The sequence below is a fragment of the Oncorhynchus kisutch genome, linkage group LG30 (genome assembly GCF_002021735.2).
Source record: "Oncorhynchus kisutch isolate 150728-3 linkage group LG30, Okis_V2, whole genome shotgun sequence".
NCBI classification, from domain to species: domain Eukaryota; kingdom Metazoa; phylum Chordata; class Actinopteri; order Salmoniformes; family Salmonidae; genus Oncorhynchus; species Oncorhynchus kisutch.
The window spans coordinates 32,646,272-32,664,795 of NC_034203.2; the positions used below are offsets into that span (position 1 = coordinate 32,646,272).

Genomic DNA, 18,524 nt, shown 5'->3' on the forward strand with positions numbered 1-18,524 from the left:
ACGATAGGAACTCAGAGGAACTCTTGTCACAGATGGGGTCCAGCTTGTGAGGTCATGAGTTATGAAAAAGTGAGGCAGGGGTGTGAAGTAAAACAGAACCGAAAGTCATTAAGGGAAGTTGACAAGGAATGAGACCATACTAACCTTTTTAGGGATGTGTGTGTGTGTTGTGCGTAGGCCTACTGTTTAGCTCACTCACTGTCTTTACATGCATTAGGATATAGTGATGAGTTGTATCCAAATTTAGAGAGGGAATGAGAAGACCTACAGTATTATGTCTTGCACCCACTCAGGTTGAGGTTTAATTCGTACATTGGAGATGCTAAAATGTCCTTTGACTTAGTTTAGAATGGACAGTTTATATTCAGCTGCCTCTGCATCCAAAGGTGATGGATATGATCATCACAGTCCACCCACTGTAGATGAGGGTAGGGTAGGGTGATGACCAGCCTTTGTTACTCACTTCCTGCCCTATGTCGCTTTTTTTTCTTACCACGTGCCTTTCTTTTATTCGCTCCACTGCCTTTCCCTGTATTTCCCCTCCCTTTCTGCATTGGAAACAAACGGCCTGCTATTGCGTAACCTGCGGGTTTGCTATGCTGTGCCTCGATGCTCCACACGGGACATCCTGGGCTACAATGGTTCATTTGATATAGCCTACTACTGTGCTAACGGTGACTGGAGGGGCGGGGGAGGGGAGGTTTGAAGCAGAGGGTGTGTCAAATCAAATGCCGTTTGCATTCCTTAGGAGTGTATAAAACAGTATCTAAGACGCATATGTAAGAGACATAGGAACTGGTAAGAAAAACTTTTAAACCTGGTAAGAAAAACTTTTAAACCTGATCATACAAGAACGGAGAGCCATTGAAAACTTTAAAACGCACTCAAACTTTTTTGGTGAATCAAGAAGCCATCACCTAAGACAAAGTAAGGATTTTTTCATTCATTCGTATTTAAATGACCTATTTATAAAATGCGCTTACAACTCTTGACAAATAGTTACACTGTGGTAGGATACTCGTGTGATGAGGTTTTCCACAACTGTATCAGTCGGGATGCGTTTTGCTGATTTGCGAACCGTTAGACACTCACTGCAGTGAGTGAGAAGCTCATAAAAGGCAGGCAGAGGAAAGTGCTCATGTAGCCTATTGATCATGTAGCCTAAGCAAAATACCAGGCAATTAAATGGTAGATAGAGAGAGTTATTAGCTCAGTTGAGAAATATTACGTTTCACTTGACATGGGTTGATGGGTGTTAGACCTATTGGCTCCAGTGTCACAAGGCTCTTCTGCTCATAAGTATTCCCCATTGCAAACTTACGTCCACAGAAATATTTCAGATACCATGCTGATATTAAAACACATTTTTCTCTCCCTAAGAAGAGGTTGTCTTGTTCCCTCACATCATGTTGCCTAGCTAGCATGTGGTTCCTTGGAAGTTGTGGGAACCTACGTTTCTCATTTCCCATTGGTTCTGGGAACCAAGCTATAGGTTTCCTGGGAACCAAGCTATAACGTTCTGAGAACTGAAGTGAACATTTGGCTGTTTTGGGAATGTTAATTTTTAGGTTGCAGGGAGGTTCTGAGAACATTTTAATATGGTTCCCTGAAAGTTTTCCTGGGAGGTTTTATTAACGCTCTGAGAATTATAAACATTATTTTGAGTTTCTTATTTTATTTTATTTAAGCAAGTCAATTAAGAAAAATAAATACTTATAACAATGACTCCTTAAAACTTTCACTGAATGTTTCAATAAGACGTTTAATAACACTGCTAGATTATTTTGGGTTAACTTTTTAGAACTCCAAGCACAGATTGGATACATGGAAATTCACTTCCTTAGGCATTAATCATGCAAACGCAGTTATTTTTTTTATTGTGACACGGCATCAGATTCAAACATAATCTTCTCTTCTCTATCCATGTAATTATTCCACTGTGCCACCAGGATGGAGCTAGCATGCCATGTTTTTTTTACGCATACACAGCTGTTTATTTTAGTCTATTCAAGTAGACTCATTTCAAAGGAAACAAGCACTCATTAAGATCAGGTGTGGCCGATTTGTGGGTGCGGCCAACACACCTGAACACACTTAACAAGATAGAAGATAGAGTTTTGTTGATGCTGAGAACAGATTGTATATGTTTTTAAATAACATTATTAAAACATTCTCTGAACGTTACTAAAGTTTTCTTGTGTTTAAAAAAAAAAGTTTATCTTAAGATTCTCTGAACAATTTGAGAACTACTTTCAATAGAACCATGGGGAAATCTATAGGAAACATTATGCTAAAGTACTGAAAGTACTGTTTTTTAACATTCTCTGAACAATTTGAGAACATTCCCAATGTCAAACCAGTTGGAGAATGTTCCTAGAACTTTACCAAAATGTAAATGTTTGAATTTTTTACCTTCTGTTAAAGTAATGAAGTACCAAGAAAAGAAAGTTCCTTAAATGTGCTGAGAATGGTCCAAAGCCAAGCAACTATCCTGCATCATTTCCAGAAAGTTGTGGGAAGGTTGTATGCAAAATAACCATAGGACAACCACACTCTGACCAAGCGCTAAGAAACAAATGGTTCTCAGAACATTATGTGCTAGCTGGTGTGCTTCGATAACCAATGAAATATCATGTGCCATTTTTACACTTTATCCTATGACCTCTGCCATCATTTCACCTCTCATGTGGTCTATTGACCTTTGTTCTCAAACAAGTGGAGATAGAATATATGTTGCATGCCATTTCATTTTTAAACTAATGCTGATCGTGGGTGTTATCTACATCAGGCGTCACTTTGAGGGATGTTTTATGTGTGTTGGGGAAGCAGGCTTCAACTCATTGTATTTGGGTGTTATTGTTGGAAAAGTGCATTGAATTATAAGCTCTTATCTCAGTGGCCCGTGTGCATTCCAATCATGCTAGCAAGGTGCTAACTGCCAAAAACAAACCCACTGTGCGGGAGGGAAACATGTGGAGGGACAGGGGCAGGCACGGGTGAATGAGAGGACCATGGAAACATTGTGGAGTGGTGCTAGAAACAGGGTCGTTTTGGGCGGGGTCCCAATTGTATGTTGCAAGCAATTTTGACTTTGGCATTTGCATTTGTCATCATTGTTACATGATAAGTAATGCTTCTGACATGTATTGCTCTTTTTCAAAAACACAATACAGTCTCTTTCTGACAATTCTTAGGACATTTGGATGACTGTAAGGGAGGGGAACATTATTGGACCAGCATGTGGACTGAGGAGTTTAGAAATCAGTCACTCACGCTTGAATGCACTCAACTATAAACACACAAACACACACACAGTGCTATAGTTACTAAGCCCACCATGACTACACACCCATCTGCTACACCCGCTCGCTGTTCACTCTACTCCCTCTGAGCTTCTTCCTATGTTCTTTCTGTTTTGCTCTCTTAGCAGTCTTAATTATCAAAAGGTTTGTGAAACTCTTTCACTAGCCTCTACACACATTAAAGTGTCTTTTATGTTTAGACACAGCAGAAAGTACAGATGGAGACCATGGTTGGAAACTCCTCGTGGTTTTCATTAAACATGCTTCATGTTCCTCTTGTTTTTAACTCACCTGACCTCTGACATTTGTCATTGAACTCCCATTATGTTCAGAGTTGAAGCCTGAACTCTAGTCTGGATCCACTCAGATTCATAGTCTCATGGTTCCCCTAACCTTTCAGTTTGATGAATGGCGGTCTAAAAAGATGAACTAGATGTAACTGGGATTAATTAAGTGCTCTGCGTTGTCATGAAAATATGATTATTGTTTCCCATCATTTCTAGAGATTACACACACATACATCTGTGGCTAGGTGGGGCTGTAGGGTCCGGCATCAATCAGTGAGTCAAGAGTTCTGCTGGGGTGTTTGGGGAATTTGGGGAGTGCCTGACCTGGGACAAAAGGCTAACTACCCTGGCATGCTTTGGGAAAGGCAGACTGTTGAAAAAAAGTGTGAGTCAGGAATGTGGTAATTGTGAGAAAAGATTAAAAAGAAAACAAGCTAGTTTCTGGAATGGAGGGAGGAAAAGATCAAGTATAGGAATAGTAATGTTACTATCGTTCTCAGTGGATTATTGTGCAGTGTTGTCCAACAGTGTTGTCCAACAGTGTTGTCCAACAGTGTTGTCCAACAGTGTTGTCCAAGTAATGTGTGCACTTAACCTCTCCAACATTGAATTGTTGACGTGCTTTTGTATCTTCATTTGTTGGTATTTTATAGATTTTCTCAGTCAATTGCTCTTGTTTTCTATCCTTTCATTTTTTTATCTCGGCACTCTCCAATATGAGTACTATTTATCTCCGTCTGTATGACCCCTCTAACAGTCTCATCTCTACCTTCTGTATGACCCCTCTAACAGTCTCATCTGTAACTTCTGTATCACCCCTCTAACAGTCTCATCTGTAACTTCTGTATCACCCCTCTAACAGTCTCATCTGTAACTTCTGTATCACCCCTCTAACAGTCTCATCTGTAACGTCTGTATCACCCCTCTAACAGTCTCATCTGTAACTTCTGTATCACCCCTCTAACAGTCTCATCTGTAACTTCTGTATCACCCCTCTAACAGTCTCATCTGTAACTTCTGTATGACCCCTCTAACAGTCTCATCTCATCTGTAACTTCTGTATCACCCCTCTAACAGTCTCATCTGTAACTTCTGTATCACCCCTCTAACAGTCTCATCTCATCTGTAACTTCTGTATGACCCCTCTAACAGTCTCATCTCATCTGTAACTTCTGTATCACCCCTCTAACAGTCTCATCTCATCTCTAACTTCTGTATGACCCCTCTAACAGTCTCATCTCATCTGTAACTTCTGTATGACCCCTCTAACAGTCTCATCTGTAACTTCTGTATCACCCCTCTAACAGTCTCATCTGTAACTTCTGTATCACCCCTCTAACAGTCTCATCTCATCTGTAACTTCTGTATCACCCCTCTAACAGTCTCATCTCATCTCTAACTTCTGTATGACCCCTCTAACAGTCTCATCTCATCTGTAACTTCTGTATGACTCCTCTAACAGTCTCATCTGTAACTTCTGTATCACACCTCTAACAGTCTCATCTCATCTGTAACTTCTGTATCACCCCTCTAACAGTCTCATCTCATCTGTAACTTCTGTATGACCCCTCTAACAGTCTCATCTCATCTGTAACTTCTGTATCACCCCTCTAACAGTCTCATCTCATCTGTAACTTCTGTATGACCCCTCTAACAGTCTCATCTCATCTGTAACTTCTGTATCACCCCTCTAACAGTCTCATCTCATCTGTAACTTCTGTATCACCCCTCTAACAGTCTCATCTGTAACTTCTGTATCACCCCTCTAACAGTCTCATCCCATCTGTAACTTCTGTATGACCCCTCTAACAGTCTCATCTCATCTGTAACTTCTGTATCACCCCTCTAACAGTCTCATCTCGTCTCTAACTTCTGTATCACCCCTCTAACAGTCTCATCTCATCTGTAACTTCTGTATCACCCCTCTAACAGTCTCATCTGTAACTTCTGTATCACCCCTCTAACAGTCTCATCCCATCTGTAACTTCTGTATGACCCCTCTAACAGTCTCATCTCATCTGTAACTTCTGTATCACCCCTCTAACAGTCTCATCTCGTCTCTAACTTCTGTATCACCCCTCTAACAGTCTCATCTCATCTCTAACTTCTGTATCACCCCTCTAACAGTCTCATCTCATCTCTAACTTCTGTATCACCCCTCTAACAGTCTCATCTCGTCTCTAACTTCTGTATCACCCCTCTAACAGTCTCATCTCGTCTCTAACTTCTGTATCACCCCTCTAACAGTCTCATCTGTAACTTCTGTATCACCCCTCTAACAGTCTCATCTGTAACTTCTGTATGACCCCTCTAACAGTCTCATCTGTAACTTCTGTATCACCCCTCTAACAGTCTCATCTGTAACTTCTGTATGACCCCTCTAACAGTCTCATCTCATCTGTAACTTCTGTATCACCCCTCTAACAGTCTCATCTCATCTGTAACTTCTGTATGACCCCTCTAACAGTCTCATCTCATCTGTAACTTCTGTATCACCCCTCTAACAGTCTTATCTCATCTGTAACTTCTGTATCACCCCTCTAACAGTCTCATCTCATCTGTAACTTCTGTATCACCCCTCTAACAGTCTCATCTCATCTGTAACTTCTGTATGACCCCTCTAACAGTCTCATCTCATCTGTAACTTCTGTATCACCCCTCTAACAGTCTCATCTCGTCTCTAACTTCTGTATCACCCCTCTAACAGTCTCATCTCGTCTCTAACTTCTGTATCACCCCTCTCAGAATGCCAGGAGACCGGTCGACGGTGAGTGGTTCTGTTGTGGGCCGTTTCCATGGCGTCGCCCGAACCACAGTGCAGATAACCAACCAGAAGGAGGCAGAGTCTAATTCTAAGAAGCAGGGAGGCTGTCGCCGTTGGTTTCAGAAGATGTGCCCCTGCTGCTGTCGACGCCAGAGCAGCTCGTATGACATCACAGACACTGTCATCACGGATGACGGGGTGAAACCAGCCACGCTCCCCGAGCCTCCTCAGCCCCACACTGGAGACAACGAGCTGGAAGGTAGGTTACATGAAGCAACAAAATCAATCAAATTCATTAGTTCATAATAGTAACCCCATAAACCCCTGGCCCTATATATAAGCAGTAAGCACTGACCATTGCATTATCTTTTTAAATCTCTCTCTCAGAACTGATGTTGTCGGTGCGCTCGGTGGATCTACTGAGCTCTAAGACGGGTCAGAACCGCCTGGAGCATCACACCAACCTTTACCATGGCAATGAGCTCATCATCCGACGTGGCCAGACGTTCCAGATGGAACTGGAGCTGTCGCGACCTTTCAACTCCAACACAGACAAACTCCACCTGGAGCTCAAGACAGGTCAGTTTGACTTTGAGGGCTCTCACAAAAAGGCTATTTTGTTATCCTTGGTACAGTACAGTATGTCCTTTACATGAAACATGATATACTATCAAGTTGTAGGATGTGTCCAGCTGTTTCCTGGGTCCCCAGACACAAGAAAGGAAGGCAGATAGGCAGCTGTTACATTAGAATTAGAATTGTGAACATTATTTACACCGCTTAAGACATACAGTGAACTCCAAAAGTATTGGGACAGTGTGATTTGTTTCTTATCAGGTGAACCGTATCAGGTGATATCAGGTGAACCGTTTAGAAATATCAGCCCCCCCCATTTTAGCGTACCAAAAGTATTGGTACAAATTGCCTTATGTGTATTAATGTAGTAAAAAGTGAAGTATTTGGTCCCATATTCCTAGCACATAATGACTACATCAAGCTTGTGACTCTATAAACTTGTTGGATGTGTTTGCTGTTTGTTTTGGTTGTGTTTCACCTTTACTGTAAATAAGAATAGAATATGTTTCTAACCATTTCTAACCATTACAGATAATCCTGAATGAATCATGAATAATGATGAGTGAGAGAGTTACAGACACACAAATATCATATCCCCTCAACAAATGCCAACCTCCCCTGTTATTTTAGTGGTGAGAGGTTAGTATGTCTTGGGGGTATGATATTTGTGCGTCTGTAACTGTCTCACTAATAATTTTTCACGATTTATTCAGGATTATCCGCTAGCCGAGCCGCTAGTTGATATTTATGACTTTGGTAGTATATTATGGCTAAAGCTCACAAGTAATGCCATTACTCTTTCTCCACCACATATTGCTGTTTTGATGTGGCCAGGAGTTTTTCCTGATCTTGTGAGCTGACCAGGAAGAACTCCTCTTCTTTCATACCAACTGCTGCAGAGGTGAAGGGTCAAAGCCCTTGTTACTCAGGCTCTATATATAGCCCAGTTTCCTGTCAGTCATATGGGCAGGAAAAACACATCTTTAATTCACTTTCACAACTATGATTCATTCTAAGAAGAGGAAATCATATGATATGAAAGAAGGATGCTCTATAGTTGTTGCCTTGAATGACTTCCTGAGTGTGTCTGACAAAACCTTGGAGGTCTGAAAGAGAAAAAGATCTCCTGCACACTATGTGTATTTGCAAAATGACACATGCAATTTTTCCGTCATAAGGAATCCAAACTATGGAGACTAATAAGGATTCAGCGGCTGTCCTTACTAACAATGCTAGTAGAGAGACAGTGTTTGGATAGATTACCTCTCAACAAGCGCTTAGAGAGACAGAGAGAAACCCATTAGCTTAAAGCAAAACACCAGCCTAGAGATGTGATAGGCCTACGCACACAGGCACACATACTTTATGAGGTTCTATATGTTTGTGAGGACGTTCTGTGTCTATGCTCTCAGTGGACTTTTCACAGTACTACACTGTGTTTATCTCAGCTGAACTGAACTGTATGACAGTGACACATTTGTGGTTTCCACTTGGTTTGGCCCTGTCACTCTCTGGGACAGCAGACTATGAATTGCAATGATGTGGACACTGGTTTTTCTCACTTTTCTGCATATAAGACTACACATTACCATTAAAGACAGACCACTGTCATTCCACTATCTTACCTTATTTCGTATCTTTTAAGGTAAATTCAACTAAAACGTTTCACTGGTTTGCAAAGCTTTCTCTTACTCTTTCACACATGCAAGTACAGACAAGCAAGCTCACATGTACATAATCATTCACTCTGTATAAATAGTCAACATTGACATTTGCCAAGTATAGTGTGATGGTATTGGAATGGCCATCTCCATGGTTACGAGAGGAATGTGATTTCCTGCCTCTACAATAGAATGTGTGTGCCAGTCATGTGCAGCTGTTAAGGGTGCGTGTGTATGTTTGAATCTATGCACATTTAAATGTTGGTTTAGTGTGGTCCTTTTGTGACTGAAGAGTGAGCCCTTTGACATGTTCAGGAAAGGTAGGAATGCAATGTGGGTTGGCTCTGTTTCCATCAGAGATAAGAGAGCAATCCATATCTATCTGGGGTGTGTTCAGAAATTAAATCTGGAGTGCCAGAGTGCGCTCTGGGCATTCGTAAATTCAGACCTTTGTCAGATTGTAGGTTTGTAAATTCAGAGTGTTTCGCTCTCTGAGCGTTCAGAGCGCACACTGGACGCTCTGGCCGAGGATTATGGTTGATCCAAGTGTTCTGACCTCACAAAGGCAGTCAAGCACCCAAGCTATCTGGCTAACTTTGGCTAGCTTACTTCCAGACAAAAATGAGAGACCATCTCACTCTGATCATTTTACTCGTCCTATCAGAGCTGGTTAGGCTGTTTTCATGTTATCCAGAGCATTGGTGACTGTAACTGTGCTGCTGGCAACAATTTAATGATGCTTTTGTGCTGACGTTTACCAACACCAGCCATATTCAACAGGTGTTGAACGTTCGTAAATTCATCAGTTATTCTGCGCTCTGGCACACTCAGATGAGAGTGCTCTGATATTGAAGTAGATAGCCAGAGTGCATTTACAAACGCACCCCTGTACATTGCGTAGTTTGTTGAGGTGGGTTTCAGGCACCATTACACTGTTATTATACCGATATTACACTGTTATTACATTGCTATTACACCGACATGACACTAATTGGTACCGGAGTGCCAAGTCTAGGACCAAAAGGCTCCTCAACAGCTTCTACCCCCAAGCCATAAAACTGCTGAACACTTAATCAATTCACCACCGGACAATTTACATTTTGTACACTGCTGCTACTCTGTTTATTATCTATGCATAGTCACTTCACCCCCACCTACATGTACAGATTATCTCAACTAACCTGTACCCTCACACACTGATTCGGTATCGGTGCCCCCTGTATATAGCCTCGTTATTGTTATTCTTATTGTGTTACTTTTTATTATTACTTTTTTTTTAGTCTACTTGGTAAATATGTTCTTAACCAACAGTGCAGTTCAAGAAGAGTTAAGGGCTTGTAAATAAGCATTTCCCGGTTAAGTCACTTGTTGTATTCGGCACACGTGACAAAGTTTGATTTTGATTTGAATTACACTGTTATGACAATGCTATTACACCAATATTACACCAATATTACACTGTTATGACAATGCTATTACACCAATATTACACTGTTATGACAATGCTATGACACCAATATTACACTGTTATGACAATGCTATTACACCAATATTACACTGTTATGACAATGCTATTACACCAATATTACACTGTTATGACAATGCTATTACACCAATATTACACTGTTATGACAATGCTATTACACCAATATTACACCAATATTACACTGTTATGACAATGCTATTACACCAATATTACACTGTTATGACAATGCTATTACACCAATATTACACTGTTATGACAATGCTATTACACCAATATTACACTGTTATGACAATGCTATTACACCAATATTACACTGTTATGACAATGCTATTACACCAATATTACACCAATATTACACTGTTATGACAATGCTATTACACCAATATTACACTGTTATGACAATGCTATTACACCAATATTACACTGTTATGACAATGCTATTACACCAATATTACACCAATATTACACTGTTATGACAATGCTATTACACCAATATTACACTGTTATGACAATGCTATTCCACCAATATTACACTGTTATGACAATGCTATTACACCAATATTACACTGTTATGACAATGCTATTACACCAATATTACACCAATATTACACTGTTATGACAATCCTATTACACCAATATTACACTGTTATGACAATGCTATTACACCAATATTACACCAATATTACACTGTTATGACAATGCTATTACACCAATATTACACCAATATTACACTGTTATGACAATCCTATTACACCAATATTACACTGTTATGACAATGCTATTACACAATAGTACACCAATATTACACTGTTATGACAATGCTATTACACCAATATTACACCAATATTACACTGTTATGACAATGCTATTACACCAATATTACACCAATATTACACTGTTATGACAATGCTATTACACCAATATTACAACCAATATTACACTGTTATGACAATGCTATTACACCAATATTACACCAATATTACACTGTTATGACAATGCTATTACACCCATATTACACCAATTACACTGTTATGACAATGCTATTTACAACCATATTACCAATATTACACTGTTATGACAATGCTATTACACCAATATTACACTGTTTATGACAATGCTATTACACCAATATTACACTGTTATGACAATGCTATTACACCAATATTACACTGTTATGACAATGCTATTACACCAATATTACACCAATATTACACTGTTATGACAATGCTTACACCAATATTACACCATATTACACTGTTATGACAATGCTATTACACCAATAGTACACCAATATTACACTGTTATGACAATGCTATTACACCAATATTACACTGTTATGACAATGCTATTACATCAATATTACACTGTTATGACAATGCTATTACACCAATATTACACTGTTATGACAATGCTATTACACCAATATTACACCAATATTACACTGTTATGACAATGCTATTACACCAATATTACACCAATATTACACTGTTATGACAATGCTATTACACCAATATTACACTGTTATGACAATGCTATTACACCAATATTACACTGTTATGACAATGCTATTACACCAATATTACACCAACATTACACTGTTATGACAATGCTATTACACCAATATTACACCAATATTACACTGTTATGACAATGCTATTACACCAATATTACACCAATATTACACTGTTATGACAATGCTATTACACCAATATTACACTGTTATGACAATGCTATTACACCAATATTACACCAATATTACACTGTTATGACAATGCTATTACACCAATATTACACCAATATTACACTGTTATGACAATGCTATTACACCAATATTACACTGTTATGACAATGCTATTACACCAATATTACACCAATATTACACTGTTATGACAATGCTATTACACCAATATTACACCAATATTACACTGTTATGACAATGCTATTACACCAATATTACACTGTTATGACAATGCTATTACACCAATATTACACCCAATATTACACTGTTATGACAATCCTATTACACCAATATTACACTGTTATGACAATGATATTACACCAATATTACACCAATATTACACTGTTATGACAATGCTATTACACCAATATTACACCAATATTACACTGTTATGACAATGCTATTACACCAATATTACACCAATATTACACTGTTATGACAATGCTATTACACCAATATTACACCAATATTACACTGTTATGACAATGCTATTACACCAATATTACACTGTTATGACAATGCTATTACACCAATATTACACTGTTATGACAATGCTATTACACCAATATTACACTGTTATGACAATGCTATTACACCAATATTACACCAATATTACACTTATGACAATGCTATTACACCAATATTACACTGTTATGACAATGCTATTACATCAATATTACACTGTAATGACAATGCTATTACACCAATATTACACTGTTATGACAATGCTATTACACCAATATTACACCAATATTACACTGTTATGACAATGCTATTACACCAATATTACACCAATATTACACTGTTATGACAATGCTATTACACCAATATTACACTGTTATGACAATGCTATTACACCAATATTACACCAATATTACACTGTTATGACAATGCTATTACACCAATATTACACCAATATTACACTGTTATGACAATGCTATTACACCAATATTACACCAATATTACACTGTTATGACAATGCTATTACACCAATATTACACTGTTATGACAATGCTATTACACCAATATTACACTGTTATGACAATGCTATTACACCAATATTACACTGTTATGACAATGCTATTACACCAATATTACACTGTTATGACAATGCTATTACACCAATATTACACTGTTATGGACAATTGCTATTACACCAATATTACACCAATATTACACTGTTATGACAATGCTTATTACCACCAATATTACACCAATATTACACTGTTATGACAATGCTATTACACCAATATACACCAATATTACCACTGTTATGACGGCAATGCTATTACACCAATATTACACCAATATTACACTGTTATGACAATGCTATTACACCAATATTACACTGTTATGACAATGCTATTACACCAATATTACACTGTTATTGACAATGCTATTACACCAATATTACCACCAATATTACACTGTTATGACAATGCTATTACACCAATATTACACTGTTATGACAATGCTATTACACCAATATTACACTGTTATGACAATGCTATTACACCAATATTACACCAATATTACACTGTATGACAATGCTATTACACCAATATTACACCAATATTACACTGTTTATGACAATGCTATTACACCAATAGTACACCAATATTACACTGTTATGACAATGCTATTACACCAATATTACACTGTTATGACAATGCTATTACATTCAATATTACACTGTTATGACATGCTATTACACCAATATTACACTGTTTATGACAATGCTATTACACCAATATTACACCAATATTACACTGTTATGACAATGCTATTACACCAATATTACACCAATATTACACTGTTATGACAATGCTATTACACCAATATTACACTGTTATGACAATGCTATTACACCAATATTACACTGTTATGACAATGCTATTACACCAATATTACACTGTTATGACAATGCTATTACACCAATATTACACCAACATTACACTGTTATGACAATGCTATTACACCAATGTACACCAATATTACACTGTTATGACAATGCTATTACACCAATATTACACCAATATTACCACTGTTATGACAATGCTATACACCAATATTACACTGTTATGACAATGCTATTACACCCAATATTACACTGTTATGACAATGCTATTACAACCAATATACACCAATATTTATCACTGTTATGACAATGCACTATACACCAATATACACTGTATGACAATCGCTATTACACCAATATTACACCAATATTACACTGTTATGACAATGCTATTACACCAATATTACACTGTTATGACAATGCTATTACACCAATATTACACCAATATTACACTGTTATGACAATGCTATTACACCAATATTACACCAATATTACACTGTTATGACAATGCTATTACACCAATATTACACTGTTATGACAATGCTATTACACCAATATTACACCAATATTACACTGTTATGACAATGCTATTACACCAATATTACACTGTTATGACAATGCTATTACACCAATATTACACTGTTATGACAATGCTATTACACCAATATTACACTGTTATGACAATGCTATTACACCAATATTACACTGTTATGACAATGCTATTACACCAATATTACACTGTTATGACAATGCTATTACACCAATATTACACTGTTATGACAATGCTATTACACCAATATTACACCAATATTACACTGGTTATGACAATGCTATTACACCAATATTACACCAATATTACACTGTTATGACAATGCTATTACACCAATAGTACACCAATATTACACTGTTATGACAATGCTATTACACCAATATTACACTGTTATGACAATGCTACATCAATTATACCACTGTTATGACAATGCTATTACACCAATATTACACCTGTTATGACAATGCTATTCACCATGCTATTACCAATTTACACCAATATTACACTGTTATGACAATGCTATTACACCAATATTACACCAATATTACACTGTTATGACAATGCTATTACACCAATATTACACTGTTATGACAATGCTATTACACCAATATTACACTGTTATGACAATGCTATTACACCAATATTACACTGTTATGACAATGCTATTACACCAATATTACACCAACATTACACTGTTATGACAATGCTATTACACCAATATTACACCAATATTACACTGTTATGACAATGCTATTACACCAATTTTACACCAATATTACACTGTTATGACAATGCTATTACACCCAATATTACACTGTTATGACAATGCTATTACACCATATTCACCCAATATTACACTGTTATGACAATGCTATATACACCAATATTACACCAATATTACACTGTTATGGACAATGCTATTACACCAATATTACACTGTTATGACATGCTATTACACCAATATTACACCAATATTACACTGTTATGACAATCCTATTACCACCAATATTACACTGTTATGACAATGATATTACACCAATATTACACCAATATTACACTGTTATGACAATGCTATTACACCAATATTACACCAATATTACACTGTTATGACAATGCTATTACACCAATATTACACCAATATTACACTGTTATGACAATGCTATTACACCAATATTTACACCAAATTACATGTTATGACAATGCTATTACACCAATATTACACTGTTATGACCAATGCTATTACACCAATATTACACCTGTTATGACAATGCTATCTTACACCAATATTACACTGTTATGGACAATGCTATTAATCAATATTACACCAATATTACACTGTTATGACAATGCTATTACACCAATCTTACACTGTTATGACAATGCTATTACATCAATATTACACTTGTAATGACAATGCTATTACACCAATATTACACTGTTTTGACATGCTATTACACCAATATTACACCCAATATTACACTGTTTTATGACAATGCTATTACACCAATATTACACCAATATACACTGTTATGAACAATGCTATTACACCACTATTACACTGTTATTACAATGCTATTACACCACTATTACACCAATATTACACTGTTATGACAATGCTATTACACCAATATTACACCCAATATTACACGTTATGACAATGCTATACACCAATATTACACCAATATACACTGTAGGACAATGTATTACACAATATTACACTTGTTTCCACATATGCCGTACAATGCTATTACACCAATATTACAATGTTATGACAATGCTATTACACCAATATACACTGTTATGACAATGCTATTACACCAATATTACACTGTTATGACAATGCATTACACCAATATTACACTGTTATGACAATGCTATTACACCAATATTACACTGTTATGACAATGCTATTACACCAATATTACACCAATATTACACTTATGACAATGCTATTACACCAATATTACTCCAATATTACACTGTTATGACAATGCTATTACACCAATATTACACTGTTATGACAATGCTATTACACCAATATTACACTGTTAAAACAATGCTATTACACCAATATTACACCAATATTACACTGTTATGACAATGCTATTACACCAATATTACACCAATATTACACTGTTATGACAATGCTATTACACCAATATTACACCAATATTACACTGTTATGACAATGCTATTACACCAATATTACACTGTTATGACAATGCTATTACACCAATATTACACCAATATTACACTGTTATGACAATGCTATTACACCAATATTACACTGTTATGACAATGCTATTACACCAATATTACACTGTTATGACAATACTATTACACCAATATTACACTGTTATGACAATGCTATTACACCAATATTACACTGTTATGACAATGCTATTACACCAATATTACACTGTTATGACAATACTATTACACCAATATTACACTGTTATGACAATGCTATTACATCAATATTACACTGTTATGACAATGCTATTACATCAATATTACACTGTTATTACAATGCTATTACATCAATATTACACTGTTATGACAATGCTATTACATCAATATTACACTGTTATGACAATGCTATTACATCAATATTACACTGTTTATGACAATGCTATTACATCAATATTACACTGTTATGACAATGCTATTACATCAATATTACACTGTTATGACAATGCTATTACATCAATATTACACTGTTATGACAATGCTATTACATCAATATTACACTGTTATGACAATGCTATTACATCAATATTACACTGTTATGACAATGCTATTACATCAATATTTTCACTGTTTGTACACTGTTTGTACACTGTTATTACAACAATATTATGAGTTATTACATAATATTACACTGTTATTACATGGATATTACACTGATATTGCACTGTTACGACACTGCTTAAATCACCCTGAAGCTTTGTTTTACTACCCCGATAATTGTAAACGAATCATTTATTCATTTGTCTGACAGGACCTGTCCCCATGGTGTCTAAGGGCACACACATCATAATTAAATTGGTGGAGGAACTGGAGGACCACAGCTGGGAGGCTAAGATCGTGAAGCAGAACGGCAATAGGATCAAGCTGTCCGTAAACTCGCATCCCAAAGCCGTGATTGGCCAGTACAAGCTCACTGTGATGGTGAAGTGCCCTAAGCAGGAGGTGGCCATCACACACGACCCCAGCAAAGACGTCGTCATGCTGTTCAACCCATGGTGTGAAGGTAAGGATGAGTGGAGTGTTATGAGACAGGCAGAAGGTAGAGAGAAGAAGAGAGGAGGTAGATAGAGAGATAAAAGTTGCGCTTTGATTAGCTTGCCTAGCAAACTGGGTGGGCGGGGTTTGCATGTTTCGGGACCATTGCCACTGACGTCCAAACAACACCCACCCGTGCTCACCGACAGTGTGAAACAAGTGGGACAAAAAAATATATTGCATTGAATCACAATTCAGCTTCGATGCTGTATATAGGTCTAGTATTTCAATGTTGTTATTCCATTGCAATAGGGACAGCCAAATTCAAACACCAGGGCCAAGTGTGACAGATCCCAGAGCAGACACAGAGGAGGCTGGTTCTGGGACTACAATTTACCCTCTTGGTCTCTCAGAACAGCACTAATGTAAATGTACACATAGGCAGGGCACGTAGCTCACTGCCCAATAACGTGTTGCTATCCATCACAAAAAGAGTCACTGCTTGACCGAGAACACTTGTTTCATTCCCTGGCTGTGAGTCAAGACCACATGTCCATCTGCTTGGGACTCTGGTCTTTGCCAATTGATGTTGACCTGCTTTACCGTTGTCTCTAACTGTTCAATCAAAACCTCTATTTCGAGGTCTCTGGAATTAAAACACTTTCAGGATGTGCGTTTTGATTCATTTAAAACTAAAGATGTACATGAACATACTTGGTAAAATGAACATAAATTGAAACTGGTTACATTGATTTAAATATGCTTTGTTTCATCTGATTAAGATGTTTGTTCTGCCTTCTGGAAAGGGTTTTGATTGAATAGCGCTATCTGTCTTTAATTGTACTGTTTGGCAGGTAGCCCAATCCATCCTTTCCTGTCATAAAAGTTGACATTGCCACAATTACTGTACAAACCGCCTTAGGACCATATGATGGAGCACAACAGCTGGTCCCTCTCTCTCTCTCTCTCTCTCTCTCTCATTCTCTCTCTCTCTCATTCTCTCTCTCTCTCATTCTCTTTATCTCTCTCTCTCATTCTCTCTCTCTCTCTCTTTCTCTCTCATTCTCTTTCTCTCTC

The 18,524-nt window shown here is 37.2% G+C and overlaps 1 protein-coding gene across 1 annotated transcript in view; it reads left to right on the forward strand.

Moving 5' to 3' along the window:
- Window positions 1-709: 709 nt before the first annotated feature.
- The window catches only part of LOC109879994 (protein-glutamine gamma-glutamyltransferase K-like), a 27,245-nt gene continuing 9,430 nt past the window's right edge, over window positions 710-18,524 (forward strand). The window contains exons 1-4 of the mRNA XM_020472215.2: window positions 710-927; window positions 6,335-6,612; window positions 6,741-6,932; window positions 17,224-17,475. Of these exons, the coding sequence (XP_020327804.1) occupies window positions 6,336-6,612; window positions 6,741-6,932; window positions 17,224-17,475 (721 nt within the window). The 5' untranslated portion in view covers window positions 710-927; window position 6,335. The remainder of the gene's footprint in view (window positions 928-6,334; window positions 6,613-6,740; window positions 6,933-17,223; window positions 17,476-18,524) is intronic.